The following is a 24,089-nucleotide window of genomic DNA, read 5'->3' on the forward strand; positions in this document are numbered from 1 at the left end:
TTCTTGTGTGGCGTTACTAAACTGGTACTGATCGCTATTAGACGGGGAGACTAATGTTTCCAACGACAGAAAGACTACGACTAGTTGTTGGCTGCTGCCGGTCTTCATGGCCCCGAGACGAGCACACGGATTGAGTCGAAGCAGGATGGCGAGTTGCACCAGCAGCCGCTGCTGCAGCTGGTGACGTGTTGTCACTCCAACGAGAGCAGCCGAGCTGAGGGGATGCAGGTCGGTGGGATGTACCGTCAGCGGCAACCCTTGCTCAAGATCGATGTTGCGGCAGTGGACCCCAGAGTGGGGTGGCGGCAACGGAGGCAGCGGGGATGGTGGAGGTTGTGAGGGCTCCAGCACCTGTGTGGACGGCGGGGGATATAGCAGCTATGCAGGCATTTAGTCATGCAGCTGAAAGCCTCCTCCTGCAGAGTGAGGCAAGCTGGATGGGATGATACTGCAATGGTGTTAACGCCTGCATTTGCACCCGTATCAAAGCATACAGTGATGGTGTAGCTGTGAAGAGAGACGGAAAGAGAATAAGTATACTCGCAGGCCAACTACTACTGCTGATGTTACTGCAAAGAAAGAAAGACAGAACACTGATTATATACAGGGTGGTCAACTGATCGTGACTGAGCCAAATATCTCACGAAATAAGCGCCAAACGAAAAAACTACAAAGAACGAAACTTGTCTACCTTGAAGGGGGAAACCAGATGGCGCCATGGTTGGCCCGCTAGATGGCGCTGCCATAGGTCAAACGGATATCAACTGCGTATTTATAAAATAGGAACCCCCATTTTTATTACATATTCGTGTAGTACGTAAAGAAATATGAATCTTTTAGTTGGACCACTTTCTTCGCTTTGTGATGGACGGCGCTGTAATAGACACAAACATATGGCTCACAACTTTAGACAAACACTTGGTGACAGATAGGTATTTTACATTAAAATACAGAACGTAGGTATGTTTGAACATTTTATTTCGGTTGTTCCAATGTGATGCATGTACCTTTGTGAACTTATCATTTCTGACAACGCATGCTATTACAGCGTGATTACCTGTAAATACCACATTAATGCAATAAATGCTCAAAATGATATTTGTCAACCTCAATGCATTTGGCTTATGTGTAACGACATTCCTCTCAACAGCGAGGAGTTCGCCTTCTGTAATGTTCGCAGATGCATTGACAATGCGCTGACGCATGCTGTCAGGCATTGTTAGTGGATCACGATAGCAAATATACTTCGACTTCCCGGCGAACGTGCGGGCCATGGTATGGTGCTTCGACGACCAGTCCACCTGTCATGAAATATGCTATTCGATACTGCTTCAAACGCACGGCAGCTATGTGCCCTACATCCATCATGTTGGAAGTACATCGCCATTCTGTCAGGCAGTGAAACATCTTGTAGTAACATCAGTAGAACATTACGTAGGAAATCAGCATACATTGCACCATTTAGACTGACTTCGATAAAATGGGTGCCAATTATCCTTCCTCCCATAATGCCGCACCATACATTAACCCGCCAAGGTCGCTGATGTTCCACTTGTCGCAGCCATCGTGGATTTTCCGTTGCCCAATAGTGCATATTATGCCAGTTTACGTTACCGCTGTTGGTGAATGACACTTCGTCACTCTATAGAATGCGTGCAAAAAATCTGTCATCGTCCTGTAATTTCTCTTGTGCCCGGTGCAAACTTTACACGAAGTTCAAAGTCGTCGCCATGCAATTCCTCGTGCATAGAAATATGGTACAGGTGCAATCGATGTTGATGTAGCATTATCAACACCGACGTCGTTGAGATTCCCCATTCTTGTGCAATTTGTCTGCTACTGATTTGTGGATTAGCCGCAACAGCAGCTAAAGCACCTACTTGGGCATCATCATTTGTTGCAGGTCGTGGTTGGGGTTTCACATGTGGTTGAACACTTCCTGTTTCATTCAATAACTTAATTATGTGGCGAACGGTTCGGGCACTTGGATGGTGTCGTCCAGGGTACCGAGGTGTTGGACATTTTGATCACAGTAGCCATACATCAACACGATATCGACCTTTTCCGCAATTGGTAAACGGTGCATTTGAACACAGGTAATGTATCATGAAGCAAATACTGTCCGCACTGGTGCAATGTTACGTGATACCCCGTACTTGTGACTATTACAGCGCCATCTATCACAAATCGAAAAAAGTGGTTCAACTTAAACATTCATATTTCTTTACGTACTACATTGTAAGAGGGCAAGAACTATGTTCCTTACATGAAGTCATTAAAGATCACCTAACTCACTTTGAGCGAACAGTAGGGCTGAACAAAAATGACTGTCAAGGCACAATGTTTCTTGTAGAGGGTATAGTATGGACGGAATAATTAATGGCGGGTGATGGTTTTAAAGTAATTCACACAACATGAAAACTTTGTGGAAAAGCGTCGATTTACTGGAGGCTAGTTTACCCCAGGGAAGTATTCGAGTTGACCACCGTGGCCGGCGGGGGAGCGGCGAAGGGAAGCGACAATAGGCAGTTTAGGGCGGCTCAAACTCTTGAGAAAGCGGTAACGATGCATGGCCTGCAGCCGCCTTAAGATGAGTGACAGTGAGGGGATGGTTGACCCCGACTCCATGCTGGTGTGCCGGGAAACAGACAGAGAACTTGTACGCCTGTTGATAAATGTCCGGCGGCCCATTTCGTGTGAAACATGCGACAAAGCCGCGCAAAGCTACGGTGGAGCAGTCAACAGAGGTCAAAATATGCGTGTTCGTGACTATAGCAACTTCACACTGAATTCACGATCTGCAGAGTCTGAAGTAAATCAGGTGAAGAGCGACAGAATGAAATACGCCAGCCTCTGATGGGAACGTAGGACCAAGGAATTTGAGGTACTCTCCTGGGAGTCAGAATTCCGGAAAACTTGGTGTTTGTGCAGATGCTAACCTTGATGGGTGGCCTGGGGGGAGCTGAATAGAAGAAGTTGAGAGGAAGGGAAATTTTGTGGGAATTTGTTCACTTCCCAGAGCATGCATTGGTCAGCACTGGAAAGCGACGCATAATTAATGCGACTTGCACTACAATTGGTATAAGTGATTTTGCTGGAGGGGAAACCGAGGCGAAGAGCAGACTGGCAGAAGTCTTGGTAGAGGTCTTCCATTCCCAGCTTGCCTAGAGTGCAGACGTGGCATTCTTTACTCAGCTTGCCTGAGAAAGAGTGAGCATCTCTGCAGTTTAGGACTTAGCAAATGGAACGATTGAGCTTGGCGATAGAAAGTTTTGGTTCAGGTATGTACTGAGCAAGATAGCTAGGAGTGAATAGATGAGCGCAGCCTTGCAGCACCATGAGGTCGCCCGACGTCCACACAACAACGCCGCTTCGCCACGCTGATATTCGGTGATATTGCGCCCGCTCCGGCCACTGATTAATTTGTTGGATGAAGTTGGCAAAGTTTCCACAAGGGTTTCATGGTCCGTGTATTGTAGAATTCTTCTCGCACTTTGCATTACGCCTGGGTCAGTTGATAGGAATTACTTTTGATTTATCGCGCTTTACTCCACGCAAACGCAATTTATTACCACTGCCTCATAGGAGAGTCATGTAATGTGATGATTGAAGGTCGTGAGTTAAAATAAATTTGTGCTAATCGACTACATCTGTTTTCAATCAAGTAATTGAAATCCCAAGTCGATTTCTTAATTAATTTAATGTTCACATTTGCATCTGGCGTTCAATAGCTGAATATAACATCAATGTGCACCCCTTTTTAATTAAAAAGGGATCAATTCTGAACCAATTAATGTCAACACTGCCACTGCAGTTCAATCAGGAGTCACAGGGCCATATTACTTTTTTGCGTTATCCGATATTGCAGCAGTTTTACACTCTTTGTTGATCTGTTAGTCAATTAGTTGGGGTGAACACACGCCAAAACCAGCTAAGTGACGGGTGGGGTGTTACAACATGAGTATGTAATAAAAAATGGGGGTTCCTATTTGCTGGCCGGTGTGGCCGAGCGGTTCTAGGCGCTTCAGTCTGGAACCGCGCGACCGCTACGGTCGCTGGTTCGATTCCTGCCTCGGGCATGGATGTGTGTAATGTCCTTAGGTTAGTTAGGTTTAAGGAGTTCTAAGTTCTAGGAGACTGATGACCTCAGCTGTTAAGTCCCATAGTGCTCAGAGCCATTCGAACCATTTTGGTTCCTATTTAAAAAAATGTAGTTGATATCCGTTTGACCTATGGCAGCGCCATCTAGCAGGCCAACCATAGCGCCATCTGATTTCCGTTTCATGCTTATTTCCTGAGACATTTGGAACAGTCACTATCAATTAACCATCCTGTGTAATAATAATTACCAAATTACCAATCTCTCCAAGACGATATCTCATTCCAGATGTCTGTATCATATGTGACATACAACACCCAGTCAGGCATTGGGTTCGCAGTAGCCTATCTCAAGCGCCATTTTGTGCACTCAGTTCGACACGGCGAACTCGGGTTCTGGAAGCTGGTCCTCCTACAGCATCCCATTATGATTCTGTTGAGCCACAGGTGCTGCAGTGTGAACAACAGAAAAAATAATAACTGGAAGGTTTGTCTCTAAATATACTACAAAATCTGATTTTTCATGTACTTAGATGATGGCTGCGAAGGAGGCTGTTCGTTGTGGTACCTCTCGACTAGGCTACCAATCTCCTCGAGACTGTGGATCGGGTACTACACAAGAAAAAAAAAGGCTTCTTCACCGAATGTAAATATATACTACGAAAATTGAACACTAAATCACATATTTAATGCAGCTCCTTCTCCACTCTATGCTTGTAGGCTATCACAAAAAAAGTAGAAAGACTTTTAAAATCACACAACAATTAGTAACACTCGTAATACATAAAGCTACCTGATGGTAATTCCCGACAACTGGTATGAAACTCGTTTTAGTGCAGAAGTGTAAAGAGCTACGAGATGACAATTGTTTGAACGAGAGCAATCGAATAACGACTGCTGACCATGGAATTCATGGTATTTTATATAAGAGTTCATAAATTCATAAACAGAGAACTGTGTTTGATCGTGGACGTAAATATAAAAAAAATCACTAACATTTTACGTACCTTATATTTCATTGTAAAGGTTTTATGGGAACGTTCGTCTGCAGGGGGGTTTCGACAGGAAACAGCAGTAGGATATATCAACCCACATAATTGGACATCTTGATTGTTTTCCACAGCAAAACAATTAAAAATACGTACAATAGCTGATTTTTCTCCCTCAGTGAACAAATCGCAACATTTTCTTCTGTACTTGCAGTTAGGGCCTGTTTTTCGACCCAGACGTATTTCTCCTGTATGTGTGGTATATTCTTCTCCTGCATCGCGCTTTTATTTCTCCACATTTTTTTCCACTTATCACGAATTTTACGTTTTTTTACCACAAGCTTCAATCGCCACCTCTTGAAACAACCTCCATATTAAAATGGAAAGTATACTGACTTTCTCAAATGATGCATTCACTACACAGGCTTCATGGAAAGTGAGAGGATAGTAAAACATATAAAATGTCTACAATGCAGTGTATAGTAAGCCGGCCCATTGTTGAAAAACAATATTTTTCTATTTATTGTTGGAGCAGCTATGAGGTACTGAAAACTGAATGTGACTTACAAGGTATTACTGAGTAGAAAATCTGCCCAAGTCCATGGACTTGGGATGTTATTTCATTCATTTGAAAATGTATTGTGCCATTTTAAGGAGAAAGAGCTGGACTTGGAAAGTTCTTCTCTGAAGGGACGTGGCTCTAGGCATGTGCATTCAATTTCATATTAAAAGTGAAAACTGACCAAAGTGCGACTTGGGATGTTTCTCCATTCAGGTCTCCATTTATGACAAAGCAGGTCAGCAGGTGCGTCTTTTTGTCTACATTCCGTTCTTGTTACTTGTTCACCGCCTCGCAATGTTTCCAAATACCTGACAAGGTTAATTTCCTCGTGATGACTGGGTGTTGTGTGATGTCCTTAGGTTAGTTAGGTTTAAGTAGTTCCAAGTTCTAGGGGACTGATGACCATAGATGTTAAGTCCCATAGTGCTCAGAGCCATTTTTGACAAGGTTAACTCTGTACGTTCAGTATCCAGCGTACTTAACACCATCCAGTATTCAGTAAGTCGTATCACAGTTACTTGCTGGTAACTCCAGTTTTGGCAAATACGGTCATACCGCTTCTAACGAAACGTATAATTTTTTGTGTAGGTTCACCTCAAGATGCCTGAATCAGGTGATACGCGTCACAGATATATAAATAATAAATACATCCCTGCAACCAAGACTGGCTGTTTGTATCTTCATCGTGTATTACTTGCTGCTGTACCATCCCTGCCATGTGATGAAAAATTATTCCATAATGCTTGCTCGAAACTAAATTCATTTGCGAATAAAGGATTTTTCTATACTATGTGAATGAAAATTGCATGGTAATACAAGTATTCTTGCTCTCTAAAAGTTTATTTAAAAACACCTATTAACCGCCATTCACCTGTTGAGTGCTTTTGTGCAAGCTTGTTAATGAGTTAATTAGTTATAAAACCACAATTAACAGCGTCAAGCGGTCTATCATTACCACCAACAACGTATCACTAGTAATTTCACTGTACTCATGACGGTACGTGGAAAGTCATCAAGAGCTCTTATTATCTGCCACAATCTGACACTGAAAGCCGAAGTTATTCATGAGTAGCGGGTTGTGCATGTGAACTTTAAAGCACGTTAAGTGTTTTGTTCTGGTTCTGGATTCAAACACAGCCCTAATAGGCAGTGCAACTACGAGAAGCTGTTTTACGTGACCGAGACTGGTACATCGGAATAATTTTCATTGCTGTTTCGGACAAAGAAACCGTGTACACCTCATTGTTAATTAGTATTAGTTAGTAAATATGAGTTTGAAATTATATGCTGAAAATATTTGTATGGACTAGGATTAGTATCCAGCAACTTTATTCCCTGTTAACTAACAACAAAGAATGTTGAATGTGGTGTCATTCGCAAGTAACAACTTGAAATTAGCTTTAAGTTTTGTGTGAACCACCGCCTAATCGCATAAGCACAGTCAGATGTAGAATTTTCTCAGAAGTATCTAGGGTTCTGAAACTGGAATGACGAGACAAATGGAATTTCTGTCTTCCCGGTATTCGATCCCAGCATCAACCGTCGTTGTTTTGTAGCCACGAATGGACCTTAAACATCCGTTTCTTTCGTCAGTAGCGAGATACGTGTATGTTTGAACTACAAATAACGTGACGAAGAGTTAAGTGTCAATTGGGAATCGAGTCCTCCACAGATCATCGTTGTCTAAACACGAAGAGACGTTAATTGTCCAGTTGTTACACACCAGCAGTTAGGTGTGACATGTGTTGTGTTGGCAGAAGAGCCAACACCGTGTTACTAGAGGAGGCCGAAATGCACGCGTTTTAGCTCACGCAGGCTGGCGTGAGGAGGGAAGGACTGTACTGACTTGAGGTCTGGAACATGACAAGGAATTAGAATTCAGAAAGTGGACGGAATTAGTTTGATACTTAACTTTAATCCATTAATGATGAACGTCGTTCTTTACGGTACATGAGTCACAATATTATCTGTTCAGAAGATATGACTTGCAGTAACTGAATATGGCGCCTTGCTAGGTCGTAGCAAATGACGTAGCTGAAGGCTATGCTAAACTGTCGTCTCGGCAAATGAGAGCATATGTAGACAGTGAACCATTGCTAGCAAAGTCGGCTGTACAACTGGGCGAGTGCTAGGGAGTCTCTCTAGACTAGACCTACCGTGTGGCGGCGCCTGGTCTGCAATCACTAACAGTGGCGACACGCGGGTCCGACGTATACTAACGGACCGCGGCCGATTTAAAGGCTACCACCTAGCAAGTGTGGTGTCTGGCGGTTACACCACAACATGTTTGAACTTGAAATGACATGTCGAGAAGTTTTGGGTCACACTGCGAAGCTAAATCGTCAAATATCACGATAGTTGTCGATGAATGGGCAGGTGTTAAAAATAAGAAGCTATTGTTATTTAGAAACTTTTATTTCGCTCATTTTCACTATTTTTTAAATGGTGAGTTGAAAAGGTGAAAGCACTGGATGTTCGCCACTCACAATATTTAATAATTTTTTTTTCATAGTGCGGTGCTACAGTCATAATATATTTCTTTAAAGTCAGTACCGCCTTTAGACTGTTGTTTATTTACAGTGTTACATTTACACTTACACAATCACGAGTTCGGCTTGAAAGTGCTATTATCAAGTGTTTTAAGTGTTATAAATTGCCTTGGGTGGCATACTGTCGTATTAAAATACACTATTAGACACATTGTCTAAGATTCATTGATAATGGCACTTTAAAGCCGAAATCATGATTGTGTAAGTGAAACACTGTAAATAAACAACAGTCTAATGTTGGTACTAACATTACAGAAACACACAATATTCCCATTTAGCTTTGCTGTTCGCTTAATTTCCAGAGTAAAAGAGAAAACACAGTCAGAAATGATGACTGTAGGTATAAACCTAAAACCAGTTCTGGTGCTTTGTCACTGCGACTCAAAGGAACACACGTCGGAGCATATTACCTAACTATAGAATGGGTAAACGAACTACAATTGTAACCTCCCTACTATATTTGTACCTGTCTGAAATTTAGCCGAAATTTACTTCTCCCTCTATAAAAGTGTATGTATTACCAAAACCACACTATGTAATCAAAAGTGTCCGGACACCTGGTTGAAAATGACTTACAAGTTCGAGGCGCCCTCCATCGGTAATGCTGGTATTCAATATTGTGTTAGCTGACCCTTTGCCTTGAAGACCGTTTCCACTTTCGCAGGAATACGTTGAATCAGGTGACGGGAGGTTTCTTGGGGAATAGCAGACCAATCTTCACGGAGTGCTGTACTGAGGAGAGATATCGATGTCGGTCGGTGAGGCCTGGTACGGAGTCGGCGTTCCAGAACATCCCAAAGGTGTTCCATAGGATTCAGGTCAGGACTCTGTGCAGGCCAGTCTGTTACAGGAATGTTATTGTCGTGTAACCACTCCGCCACAGGCCGTGCATTATGAACAGGTGCTCGATTGTGTTGAAAGATGCAATGGCCATTCCCGAATCGCTCGTCAACAGTGGGAAGCAAGAAGTTGCTTAGAACATCGACGTAGGACTGTACTATGACAGTTCCACGCAAAACAAAAAGGAGTGCAAGCCCCTCCATGATAAACACGACCACACCATAACACCACAGCCTCCGAAATTTACAGTTGGCACTACACACGCTGGCAGATGACGTTCACCGGGCATTCGCCATACCCACACCCTGACATCGGAACGCCACATTGTGTACCGTAATTCGTCATTCCACACAACGTTTTTTCACTGTTCAATCATCCACTGTTTACGCTGCTTACACCAAGCGAGGCGTCGTTTGTCATTTACCGGCCTTATGTGTCGCTTATGAGCAGCCGCTCAACCATGAAATCCAAGTTATCTCACCTCCCGCTTAACTGTCATAGTACGTGCAGTGGATCCTGATGCTGTTTGGAATTCCTATGTGATGGTCTGGATAGATGTCTGCCTATTACACATTACGACCCTCTTCAACCGTTGGCGGCCTCTTGTCAGTCAACAGATGTGGTCGGCCGGTACGATTTCGTGCTGTATGTGTCCCTCCACGTTTCCACTTCACTATCACATCGGAAACAGTGGACCTAGGTATGTTTAGGAGTGTGAAAATCTCGCGTACAGCCGTGTAACACAAGTGACACCCAATCACCTGGCCACGTTCGAGGTCCGCGAGTTCCATGGAGCGCCCCATTCTGCTCTCTCACGATGTCTAATGACTACTGAGGTCGCTGATATGAAGTACCTGGCAGTAGGTGGCAGCACAATACACCTAAGCTGAAAAACGTATGTTTTGGGGGGTGTCCGGATACTTTTGATCACGTAGCGTATGTAACCACAAACTGTTATGCAACCTAAACTAGTACGCTAGCCTTTGGCTAAACAGAACCTAATTTGAACTGAACTGTAACTGATCTGAATGCAACTTGTCTTTATATTAAATACGAACTCAAGTAAAACAAATCAAAGTTTTCACTTAGCTCGCGTCTTGACAACATTGTTGCAAAATTTCTCGCAAACACAACAGCAAACAACAAGCAGGCATCGGCTAAGCTAAATATCTGTTTCTAAATACATATTCAGGGGAAAGTAACTATTTCTACTAAATGATGTTCCAAGACCTGACGCGAAATCCCACCACGCACCACCTTTCCACTGCAAAGGGAATTCCCGTAGGCTCTACAGACGGCATTCACCGCCGCGGCCTGGGCCGTTACCCTGAGCCCTAATGGCGGCATTTACCGTTCAGCTGCTTCCGCTACCTGTGGTCCTGAGGACGTCTGTAGCCGCTCGGCGCTATTTCCGTCGGATTTCACAGTTACTGGCAGATACTGCCAGAAGTAAAGCTGTGAGGACCGGGCGTGAGTCGTGCTTCGGTATCTCAGATGGTAGAGCACTTGCCCGCGAAAGGCAAAGGTCCCGAGTTCGAGTCTCGGTCGGGCACACAGTTTTAATCTGCCAGGAAGTTTCATATCAGCGCACACTCCGCTGCAGAGTGAAAATCTCATTCTGGAAACATTCACAGTTGCTGTTTGACATTCATGTCAGCTGGTTGGTGTGATCGTCTGTATTCTGCTTCTGTGGTGTTGTTTAGGTTCCTGCCTATTTATCACGATTTTTAGAGCGCTCTCGCTTTTGAGGTCCACAAACAAATGGTACGCCGGCGTGCCTGCACGAACTAAGAGATACCGCAGACACGCACAAGGAGTGGCAGTGACAATGACTGTGGCATCTTCAATGACTGTAGTGATGATGACGATTCTTCTGAAGAATCTCTTAGTGATACGCGTCCACGTACTTCACCTAGTAGAGCTCATCAGTATTGTTCCTCTTCGAATTCTGAAAGTGAATGCGAATCATCATCATCATCATCATCATCATCATCGTTTAAGACTGATTATGCCTTTCAGCGTTCAGTCTGGACCATAGCCCCCTTATAAAATTCCTCCATGATCCCCTATTCAGCGCTAACATTGGTGCCTCTTCTGAAGTTAAACCTATTACTTCAAAATCATTCTTAACCGAATCCAGGTACCTTCTCCTTGGTCTGTCCCGACTCCTCCTACCCTCTACTGCTGAACCCATGAGTCTCTTGGGTAACCTTGCTTCTCCCATGCGTGTAACATGACCCCACCATCTAAGCCTGTTCGCCCTGACTGCTACATCTACAGAGTTCATTCCCAGTTTTTCTTTGATTTCCTCATTGTGGACACCCTCCTGCCATTGTTCCCATCTACTAGTACCTGCAATCATCCTAGCTACTTTCATATCCGTAACCTCAACCTTGTTGATAAGGTAACCTGAATCCACCCAGCTTTCGCCCCCATACAACAAAGATGGTCGGAAGATTGAGCGGTGCACAGATAACTTAGTCTTGGTACTGACTTCCTTCTTGCAGAAGAGAGTAGATCGTAGCTGAGCGCTCCCTGCATTAGCTTTGCTACACCTCGCTTCCAGTTCTTTCACTATGCTGCCATCCTGTGAGACTATGCATCCTAAGTACTTGAAACCGTCCACCTGTTCTAACTTTGTTCCTCCTATTTGGCACTCAATCAGTTTATATTTCTTTCTCACTGACATTACTTTCGTTTTGGAGATGCTAATCTTCATACCATAGTCCTTACGTTTCTGATCTAGCTCTGAAATATTACTTTGCAAACTTTCAATCGAATCTGCCATCACAACTAAGTCATCCGCATATGCAAGACTGCTTATTTTGTGTTCACATATTTTAATCTCACCCAGCCAGTCTACTGTTTTCAACATATGATCCATAAATAACATGAACAACAGTGGAGACAGGTTGCAGCCTTGTCTTACCCCTGAAACTACTCTGAACCATGAACTCAATTCACCGTCAACTCTAACTGCTGCCTGACTATCCATGTAAAGACCTTTAATTGCTTGCAAAAGTTTGCCTCCTATTCCATAATCTCGTAGAACAGACAATAACTTCGTCCTAGGAACCCGGTCATATGCCTTTTCTATATCTATAAAGCATAGATACAATTCCCTGTTCCACTCATAACACTTCTCCATTATTTGCCGTAAGCTAAAGATCTGGTCCTGACAACCTCTAAGAGGCCTAAACCCACACTGATTTTTATCCAATTGGTCCTCAACTAATACTCGCACTTTCCTTTCAACAATACATGAGAAGACCCACAACGCTGATTAAAGAGATACCTCTGTAGTTGTTGCAATCTTTTCTGTTTCCATGTTTAAAGATTGGTGTGATTATTGCTTTTGTCCAGTCTGATGGAACCTATCCCGACTCCCAGGCCATTTCAATTATCCTGTGTAGCCATTTAAGGCCTGACATTCCACTGTATTTGAGGAGTACCGACTTAATTTCATCCGCCCCAGCTGCTTTATTGCACTGCAATCTATTGACCATTTTCTCCGCTTCCTCAAATGTGATCCTTTTTCATCATCATTCCTATCCCATTCTACCTCGAAATCTGAAACATTACTGATCTTATTTTCACCCACATTGAGCAACTCTTCAAAATATTCCCTCCATCTACCCAAGGCATCCACAGTATTCACCAGCAGTTTTCCTGACCTGTCCAAAATACTTGTCATTTCCTTCTTACCTCCCTTTCGAAGATTGCTAATTACACTCCAGAATGGTTTTCCAGCAGCTTGACCCATAGTCTCCAACCTGTTTCCAAAGTCTTTCCAAGATTTCTTCTTGGATGCTGCAATCATCTGTTTGGCTTTGTTTCTTTGCTCAACATAACTTTCTCTGTATACCTGAGTTCTAGTATGTAGCCATTTTTGATACGCCTTCTTTTTCCTTTTACAGGCTGCCTTGACTGTGTCATTCCACCAAGCTGTCTGCTTCATCCTACTTTTACACACTACTGTTCCAAGACATTCTTTAGCCACCTCTAGCACTGTGTCCCTGTACCTTGTCCATTCCTTTTCCAATGACTTTAATTGACTACATTCAACTAACTGGTACCTTTCTGAGATCGCTGTTATGTACTTGTGTCTGATTTCCTTATCCTGAAGATTCTCTACTCTTATCCTCCTACATATGGACCTGACCTCCTGCACTTTCGGCCTCACAATCCCAATTTCACTGCAGATTAAATAATGATCAGTGTCGTCAAAGAATCCCCTGAATACACGTGTGTCCCTCATAGCCTTCCTGAATTCCTGATCTGTTATTATATAGTCAATGACTGATCTGGTTCCCCTGCCTTCCCAAGTATACCGATGAATGTTCTTATGTTTAAAAATTGAGTTTGTGATTACTAAGCCCATACTGGCACAGAAATCCAAGAGTTGTTTCCCGTTCCTGTTGGCCTCCATATCCTCTCCAAATTTACCCATAACCTTTTCATACCCTTCTGTTCGATTTCCAATCCTGGCGTTAAAATCACCCACGAGCAGAACACTGTCCTTGTCCTTTACTCTAACAACTACATCACTGAGTGCCTCATAAAAACTATCCATCTTATCTTGATCTGCCCCTTCACAATGCGAATATACTGACACAATCCTAATTTTCTTGCTATACAATGTCAAATCTAACGACATCAGTCGTTTGTTTACATATCTTATTGCAACTACGCTGTGTTCCATTTCTTTCCTGATGTAAAGCCCTACACCCCATTGTGCTATTCCTGCTTTGACTCCTGACAGATAGACCTTGTATTCTCCCACTTCCTCTTCTTTCTCACCCCTTACCCGAATGTCACTAACAGCTAAAACGTCCAGCCCCATCTTACTTGCAGCCTCTGCCAGCTCTACCTTCTTCCCAGAGTAGCCCCCATTGATATTAATAACTCCCCATCCCATTACCATTTGTTTGCCAAGTCGTATCTTAGGAGTCCCTGGTTTGTCAGTTAGAGGTGGGACTCCGTCACCTCCAAAGGCCTGAGGCATTCTGCTCTGATTGTTGCCAGCATCATATTTAAAGTACCAGGGAAGCAGGTTGCTAGCCTTACTTGCCCCGAGTCCCATTGGGTTTTACCCCTAACGGTTGAGGGACTAACCGGTGGATTTGGTAGTCTTTGCCATATGAGCACAAAGGTGACCACGACTCAGAATATGTGCGAGATGCCCAGCCTTAATCCAAAGTAACTGGTATCCCGACTGTCGGGACCACTTACTTGGCCACTCAAACGTTGCCCGTGGTTCATGAACTAGGACATGACTACAGGAACCCACACCAAGCGAATCGATCAGTAAAATACCACACCATAGTGACAAATTCGACTGCAAAAGCGTGATTTCAGTTCAACACTACATGCATTTAATGACTCATCTTCAGGACGTAATTGCCAACTAGCGACTGATTCATGCGTTATATGCTTTTCCATGCTATTTCAGTCAGAAAATCTGATTAAATTTATAGTACTTGAAACGATTTTACACTTTCACAATGGCAAAAACGTCGAAATCAGTTCATTCTACACTGTGCACCTAGAAAGATACTGGTTTTGAGGAGCTGTATTGCTCCATTGGTGTTCGGCTTCTTACGGCCCGTGTGAAACAGTTGGGAATAAGAGAATATTAGTTCAGAGACGTACAGGATATCCAACTCAAACCTCCCTGATTTCAAAGGCCTAGGATAAAAAAACCACAGCAGATATGACAATGAAAAATGCACCACATTGTAGAGCATCTCAAAGAATTCATTTATTTATCATCATTACACCTGTACATGTGAAACATTTGTAGCACGAAGAATATCGAATCTATATTCAATTTCTTGCCAAGCGCTTTGTAACATTTCCTCTGTTATTGGTGCAATCTAATTAGTGATACGACGTCGCAACGTAGGAATATTGTCCACTTTGGTCGCATACACGCGGTCCTTCACGAATCCCCACAGGAAGAAATCAAGCGGCGTACTGTTGGGTGAACGTGGTGGCCAGGCAATGAGTTCTCCGCGTCCGATCCAACGATTGGGAAATTTCCTATCCAGGAACTTGCGAACAGCTGTTGACCAATGCGGCGGAGCGTCATCTTGCTGAAAAATGATGTTGGGTTGCAAGTCTTGTATCTGAGGGTACACAAAGTGCTCCAACATGTCCAGATACACTGACCCATTCACTGTTTGTTCCGCAAAGAAGAGCGGTCCAACAATCCTGTCGTGCACTAGCCCGCACCAGACGTTTAGTTTAGAGCTATGACGAACATGTTGAATGACAACGTGAGGATTTTGCGAACCCCAAATTCGAACGTTATGCCTATTAACCCTTCCTGATATATGAAAGGTTGCTCAATCTGGGAATAAACATCTTTCCAGGAAGCTGGCATCCATATCATTATGCTGCAGCATATCCGCAGCAAATTGTTGTCGGCGTGGTTTGTCGTTCGGCGTCAGATGTTGCATAATTTGCACTTTGTAAGCAATGTTGATCGAGGTACATCAAGTTGCCTAGATGTTTGATCAACTGACTTACGTGGGCTTCTGAGAAACGTTTGTCTGATGTCCTCCACTGTCTCTTCTGAAACACTGATGTGCACTGCCAGAATGTTTCAGAACACTTTCTGTTGCCAGAAACTTCCTATAGCATTTCTTAAGTGTTTTCACATCACGTGGATCACATTTATACACACGAAGATAATTTATTTGCACAGTAATCGGTGATTTTGTTTCTGCAAACCACAGTAATGCTTGCGTGTGCTGCTGTGGAGTCGCCACTTTTCACTTTATGTGACCATGATGCACTCTGGCGACAATACTTCGCACTTCTAGCGCGGGAATATAATTTCTTTGAGATACACTACAATGTGGTGCATTTTTTCACTGTCGTATCTACTGTGGTTTTTCTCTCCTGGATCCTTGAAATCAGGGAGGTTTGAGTGAGACACCCAGTGCATCTGAGCACTCCAATTTTCGACGAAGTTATGTCCCGTGACCGCTTTAAGTCACTTTTGAGAATGGTGAATTTTGGTGACAATTCTGTCAATCGTGGAGATAACAGTTTGTTTAAAATTCGAAAAATGATGTAGTTTGTAAGGCGTTCCACAGTTCTTATAATCCAGTCAAGCTCTGTGTCGGTGAGACCCTATTATTGTTCAAAGGTCTCTTATGTTTTAAAGAATTCATTCCTTAGAAACGAAATAGATTTGGAATCAATACAATGGTGACTATGGCATAGATGTGCAATCTGCTCGAAATAAAATTTGCGCTGAGAAACGAAATATGAATGCAAAACTTCTATTGTAAGCTTGTGTGTTGTAGCACGTTTTGAAACATACCACAGAAAGAAGAACTTTTAGCCAAGTTGCTACATCTGGAAGATGAAACTAAGCCATTACTTCTGAAAAATCATTTAAAAATGAAAAAAAAAGAAAGACAAAAAACAATAAAACAGAAAGATGATAAAGAGTACAAAAATAAAAAATATATTTATAACTTCGCCCTTGCCAGCCTAAAACCCAGATGAGACAGAAGGACCAGAAATATAACAGTGCAAAATAAATAAAAATAAAAATAAAGAAATAAAATCCCAGAATTATCTGCGCTTGAAGAGCATCTCCAGATGAATAACTGTGCTGACAAACACCTTGTGCACGAACATGTGGAACATACAATCTGTGCTGCCAAACACAGACTGGATGTTTCAGGTCCAAGACCGTAATGAACAAAACAAAAAAAGAATTATTCATATCGATCGTTTCAATCGTGAAGAACCAAAATCGTGAAAATCTCATAGAGAAAAACTCTTTAAGTATTTCCAGAATTTTCCAATTTTCTAGGCAACATTTCCAAATTTTTCTTACTCCTGGAAATGGAAAAAAGCACACATTGACACGGTTTGTCAGACCCACCATACTTGCTCCGGACACTGCGAGAGGGCTGTACAAGCAATGATCACACGCACGGCACAGCGGACACACCAGGAACCGCGGTGTTGGCCGTCGAATGGCGCTAGCTGCGCAGCATTTGTGCACCGCCGCCGTCAGTGTCAGCCAGTTTGCCGTGGCATACGGAGCTCCATCGCAGTCTTTAACACTGGTAGCATGCCGCGACAGCGTGGACGTGAACCGTATGTGCAGTTGACGGACTTTGAGCGAGGGCGTATAGTGGGCATGTGGCAGGCCGGGTGGACGTACCGCCGAATTGCTCAACACGTGGGGCGTGAGGTCTCCACAGTACATCGATGTTGTTGCTCCTGGGGTATCGGCGAGGACCATTCGCAACCGTCTCCATGAAGCTGGGCTACGGTCCCGCACACCGTTAGGCCGTCTTCCGCTCACGCCCCAACATCGTGCAGCCCGCCTCCAGTGGTGTCGCGACAGGCGTGAATGGAGGGACGAATGGAGACGTGTCGTCTTCAGCGATGAGAGTCGCTTCTCCATTGGTGCCAATGATGGTCGTATGCGTGTTTGGCGCCGTGCAGGTGAGCGCCACAATCAGGACTGCATACGACTGAGGCACACAGGGCCAACACCCGGCATCATGGTGTGGGGAGCGATCTCCTACACTGGCCGTACACCACTGGTGATCGTCGAGGGGACACTGAATAGTGCACGGTACATCCAAACCGTCATCGAACCCATCGTTCTACCATTCCTAGACCGGCAAGGGAACTTGCTGTTCCAACAGGACAATGCACGTCCGCATGTATCCCGTGCCACCCAACGTGCTCTAGAAGGTGTAAGTCAACTACCCTGGCCAGCAAGATCTCCGAATCTGTCCCCCATTGAGCATGTTTGGGACTGGATGAAGCGTCGTCTCACGCGGTCTGCACGTCCAGCACGAACGCTGGTCCAACTGAGGCGCCAGGTGGAAGTGGCATGGCAAGCCGTTCCACAGGACTACATCCAGCATCTCTACGATCGTCTCCATGGGAGAATAGCAGCCTGCATTGTTGCGAAAGGTGGATATACACTGTACTAGTGCCGACATTGTGCATGCTCTGTTGCCTGTGTCTATGTGCCTGTGGTTCTGTCAGTGTGATCATGTGATGTATCTGACCCCAGGAATGTGTCAATAAAGTTTCCCCTTCCTGGGACAATGAATTCACGGTGTTCTTATTTCAATTTCCAGGAGTGTATATATACATTCGGCACATAAGGTCATAAATTAGGTAGCGTAAAAAATTTTAGCATTTTCTTATCGAATTTTTCAAATAAAAGTTATACCTCGTCGTTTATTTCTAGCGCATAACAACTACGACCTGTAGGAAAAAAATTCAGGTAAGTTGATTTTATGGTTTTGAAGTTTCCTTGCGGATAATTTATTGGGTTAATGAGCTCAAAATATTGTGATTAGCTTCGAAAGTGTGTCTCGGCATCCAGACGCTTTCCTCGAAAGTTGGTTGCAGGCGGATTACTGAGCCAGTACAGACGAACGTGAAAGTTCGATCATTGCGGATTCTCCGGAGTTTACATCGTAAGTTATGTACAAAAAGGTGATAATTACGTATCAATATGTGAAATAAAACTCAGATGTATACAGAGACCTTAAGACGATTCGCAAGAACTAACTGCAAATGAAAGAAACCCTTTGATGCGGAGTTATATTAGCAGCTAAGCAGTTTCAGTGCACATTATGCCTGTCAAGCAATCCATCTTCAGATTCAAAGCTATGGAACGAGTATGCAGATACAGTGTTTATTTGTAACGTCGGTGATCACTACGGTCCAGATTTTAATGACAAGTCATATTTTTTCTGAACTATAGGGTGAATTTCAGAACAAATTATACACAAATCTAGGCATTTGAGTGTCGAAAAATGTATTTTGATTGTGCACATAAAGTCATATTTCAACAAATTTTAGTAATAGGTCACATTGCGGCTAACTTTTAATATAATACGCCATATTTCCGTCAACTTTTCCCAAAAATGCATATACCGTTTTTCTCGAATCTTACGGGACACACGAATAAGAAAATGAATATGTTGCTCACGAGACAATTTTTAAGGTGCTATTATGAAAGATAAACAGATAAATTAGTACACAGCTTTATTTCTAAGGACTGTAGCAGAAAATCGGTGTACCACAACAATAGTTCCACGAACATAAAACGTTGTTGTGCAGAGTCGACAATACGCTCTCAGAGCCAACAATGGCGGCTTCTGCTGTAATCTACATCTACATCTACATGGATACTCTGCAAATCACATTTAAGTGCCTGGCAGAGGGTTCATCGAACCATCTTCACAATTCTCTATTATTCCAATCTCGTATAGCGCGCGGAAAGAATGAACACCTATATCTTTCCGTACGAGCTCTGATTTCCCTTATATTATCGTGGTGATCGATCCGCCCTATGTAGGTCGGTGTCAACAAAATATTTTCGCATTCGGAGGAGAAAGTTGGTGATAGGATTTTCGTGAGAAGATTCCGTCGCAACGAAAAACGCCTTTCTTTCAATGATTTCCAGTCCAAATCCTGTCTCATTTCTGTAACCCTCTCTCCCATATTTGGCGATAACACAAAACGTGCTGCCTTTCTTTGAATTTTTTCGATGTACTCCATCAGTCCTACTTGGTAAGGATCCTACACCGCGCAGCAGTATTCTAAAAGAGGACGGACAAGCGTAGTGCAGGCAGTCTCCTTAATAGGTCTGGTACATTTTCTAAGTGTCCTCCCGATAAAACGCAGACTTTGGTTAGCCTTCCCCACAACATTTTCTATGTGTTCTTTCCAATTTAAGTTGTTCGTCATCGAAGTCGCACAGGTGTTCCCAGTGACCAGTTTGAATACAGCCTTTGCCTTGTTCAACATGCCTAAAGCAAAGTGCTCCGACAGCGTGAAGTTGCGAGGACATGTTCGAGAATTTGGTTCAAATGGTTCAAATGGCTCCGAGCACTATGGGACTTAACAGCTATGGTCATCACGCACCTAGAACTTAGAACTAATTAAACCTAACTAACGTAAGGTCATCACACAACACCCAGTCATCACGAGGCAGAGAAAATTCCTGATCCCGCCGGGAATCTAACCCGGGAACCCGGGCGCGGAAAGCGAGAACGCTACCGCACGACCACGAGCTGCGGACGAGAATTTGGAGAGAAGTTCTTTAATAGTGATGGGAAAATATTCTTTTGTAATCTGTGTGAAGTTAAAGTTAATGCAGAAAAGCGCTTTAATGTGCAACAACACTGTAATACCGCTAAACACAGCAGCTGCGTGAAACGAAGTGCTGAAAATAACAGCACGCAAACGCTCTTATTTGAACAGACAGGTCAATCGTCAACCGTGCAATCATTCTGCAAGGATTTGTGTGAGATGATGGTGTCCTGCAACATCCCATTGGAAAAACTGAAGATTCCACGCTTCAGATGGTACTTGGAGAAGTACACAACACATCCAGTTCCAGATGACTCTACACTGAGGAAGAACTATTTATCCGTATGCTACAATGATGTGCTCAACAAAATACGAATCACTATGGCTGAGCAAAAGATCTGGCTGTCGATAGATGAAACTACGGATATTAGTGGGCGATATATTGAAAATGTTGTTGTTGGTGTTCTAAAAGTTGATGGCCCTGGAGATGTGTTCCTACTAACGTGTGAAGCTCTCGATAGAGTAAACAATTCGACGATTGCTATTTTGTTTGACAACTCTCTGAAGCTACTGTGGCCGGATGTTGTGAAAAGAGACAACGTTTTGCTGCTTTTAACAGATGGTGCTTCATATAGGGCTAAATCAGCCAAAGGGCTTCAGATTCTCTACCCCAGTATGATGTACGCCACTTGCCTTGCACATGCGTTGCACAGAGTTGTCGAAGAGGTACGATCAAATTACCCAGACGTGGACAAATTAATATCCTGTGGCAAGAAAATCCATGTGATGGCTCCGCTACCGGTGCAGAAATTCAAGGAACAAGCACCTTCAACGCCTCTCCCACCTAAACCTGTTCTCACACGATGGGGTTCTTGGCTTAACGCTGCTAAGTATTACTGCACCAACTATACCCAAATAAAGACAATCTTCTGTGAGCCTGATAGCGATGAATCAAGTGCTATAAAAATTGTGAAATAAGTTTTTACAGATACAGTGTCTCGAAACTTGGCATACATCAACGCCAATTTTTCAGTGATATCAAAAGCCATTAAACGACTGGAAGCTGTTGGCACTCAGCTATATGAGGCCCTGAGTATTGTGCAACATGTGCAGAGTGAGTTGGATCGAGCTCGTGGTCATGTGGCTGACAAAGTGGAAACCAAATTGCAAAGTGTTCTCCAACGGAATCCTGGATATTCTACACTGTGCAAAATTAGTGACAGTCTTTCAGGGAATGCCGCAACATCTGAAGATACTGAAACAAAGCTTAACTCCAGTGACCTGGCTGCCTTCAAATACGCTCCAGTGACATCTTGTGAAGTGGAGAGGAACATTTCCAGGTACAAAACTATCCTCAGTGACAATCGTAGATCTTTGACAATGGAAAACCTGAAAATGCACCTTGTGATCCAGTGCAACTTTGCAGATACTGAAGATTGACATACGATATTAAATAATGTGAAACGCTTTAAATACTATGTAGAAGTAAAATCATTGTTTTACTCTTACGATAGATGATCTTTTCACTGTACTTTGTGTTTAGAAAATAAAACATTCAGACATTCAAAAAATTGGTGCAAATTAGCCACAAACCCTACAGAAAGAAGGAACTATACTTACAATATTTTGAGAAGTGAACTTTGTATTACTTTATGGTGAATAAAAATTAAATAAACAAACAAGAACGCTTTAAATGAACTTCTATCAAGTCATATTTTATTTTTAAGGTCATATTTATGTAAGTTTTAGGTCATAAATGCTTGCATATTTCACTGTTTTTTAGGTAATTAAAATCCGGGCCCTAGTGATAACACTCAGACTGCCAGACAGTCGCGACCGCCCTGGCTACAGAAATACTCACAAGGGAACCTCCCCATCGCACCCCCTCAGATTTAGTTATAAGTTGGCGCAGTGGATAGGCCTTGAAAAACTGAACACAGATCAATCTAGAAAACAGGAAGAAGTTGTGTGGAACTATGAAAAAACAAGCAAAATATACAAACTGAGTAGTCCACGGGGAATATAGGCCACAACAAGGATGATCTGAGCTGAAGAGCGCCGTGGTCCCGTGGTTAGCGTGAGCAGCTGAGGAACGCGAGGTCCTTGGTTCAAGTATTCCCTCGAGTGAAAAGTTTAAATTTTTATTTTCAGACAATTATCAGAGTTCACGCACTCACACATAATCAACTTCGCTCTCCAAAATTCCAGGATATGTTCAGATTTGCTTGGACATATGCAGGATTTGACGGTCCACACACGGAAAAATTTAAAAACGCTAAAAACATATGTTTTGACAGAGCACAGAGAAAACTGTGCGGCTGTGAAACTGTTGCATTCATTTGTTGCAGATTATGTGACACACTCTTATGTTTTCATCACTTTTTTGGGAGTGATTATCACATCCACAGGAAAACCTAAATCGGGCAAGGTAGAAGAATCTTTTTACCCATTCGCCAAGTGTGCAAGTTAGGTGGGTCGACAACATATTCCTGTCATGTGACGCACACGCCGTCACCAGTGTGGTATAGAATATATCAGACAAGTTTTCCTGGATCAAATGTTTTCAGTTCCCATTGGAGAGGCACGTCCTTTCGTCTACTAATCGCACGGTTTTAGGTGCGGTCGCAAAACACAGGCACTAAACTTATTACAGTGAACAGAGACGTCAATGAACGAACGGACAGATCATAACTTTGCAGAAATAAATTAGGTAAACTTTTCGCTCGAGGGAAGACTTGATCCAAGGACCTTTCGCTCCTCAGCTGCTCACGCTAACCACGGGACCACGGCGCTCTTGTGCTCACATCATCCTTGATGTTGCCTATGTTGCCTCACAACTTCTTCATGTTTTCTCGATTGATCTGTGTTCAGTTTTTCAAGGTCTATCCACTGTGCCAAATTATAACTAAATCAGAGGGGAGGTTCTCTTGTCAGCGCAGGGCGACGTCGACCGAGCGAAGCCCTCGGGCACAGACAGCAGTCCGCGGAGATGGCTACTAGCACAGGTAAAAGATTAGGCGACCTCAAGGGCGCGTCCGACACGGCCAGCCGGAAGCGCAGCTGCAGCAGCCAAAGGGTTCATAAAGTGAACAATTATTTAAAAAGAGCACAATGTTAACAGCGAATATACAGGGTGCGTCAAAAAATGTATACACACTTTGAATTGTCATAGACAATTTATTTCCCTTTCTACAAGGTTAAATATCTGTGAGAAAGTAATGTTGTGTTTCTTCAACAGGTGGGAGCTGTGGCAAGGAAGTAACTGCAATATGGCGGACGTGCATTTGAGCTTTGAAGCGCGGAAGCAGATAATTAAGTGGTACTGGAAGTTTGAGAATGTAGCTGCGGTTCGAAGATAGTGGAGAAGTGAGTATGGTACAGAACCACCTTCAAGGTTAACAATTACACATCTACGAGACAAATTCGAAATTCATGGAACAGTGTGTGATGTGCATAAAGGTCGATCTGGGCGACCTTGTACAGCTACAAGTGATGATTCCACAACTGCGGTCTTGGAACTGTTTCAGCGTTCGCCTCAAAAATCTTCAAGGCAAGCGGCACGTGAGAGTAATGTAAGTGCTAGTAGTGTGCTACTCATTCTGAGGAAAGGCAAGTTTCGTGTGTACATTCCAAGGCTGGTGCAACAGCTAAGTGACGACGATCCAGACAGAAGGTTAGAATTTTATGAATGGGTTCAGGAGATGGTGAGACGTGAACCGGGATTTATAGGTAGCATAATTTGGTCGGATGAAGCCCAATTCAAACTCAATGGAACTATCAATAGGCACAATTGTGTGTACTGGTCTGAAGATAATCCTCACATTACAGTTGAAAAGGCTGTGAATTTGCCGGGTGTAAATGTGTGGTGTGGTTTGTCTGCAAGGAGACTCATTGGGCCTTTCCGCTTTGAAGGTGCTGTTTTTGGAGAAACGTACCTAACAATGCTTGGTGACT

At 43.3% G+C, this 24,089-nt stretch overlaps 1 protein-coding gene across 1 annotated transcript in view; it reads left to right on the top strand.

Annotated features, from left to right (window-relative positions):
- Positions 1 to 323: 323 nt before the first annotated feature.
- The window catches only part of LOC124788447 (solute carrier family 22 member 7-like), a 239,255-nt gene continuing 215,489 nt past the window's right edge, over positions 324 to 24,089 (top strand). Inside the window, exon 1 of the mRNA XM_047255719.1 lies at positions 324 to 428. Coding sequence (XP_047111675.1) covers positions 324 to 428 — 105 coding nt within the window. The remainder of the gene's footprint in view (positions 429 to 24,089) is intronic.

Source organism: Schistocerca piceifrons, chromosome 3 (genome assembly GCF_021461385.2).
Source record: "Schistocerca piceifrons isolate TAMUIC-IGC-003096 chromosome 3, iqSchPice1.1, whole genome shotgun sequence".
NCBI classification, from domain to species: domain Eukaryota; kingdom Metazoa; phylum Arthropoda; class Insecta; order Orthoptera; family Acrididae; genus Schistocerca; species Schistocerca piceifrons.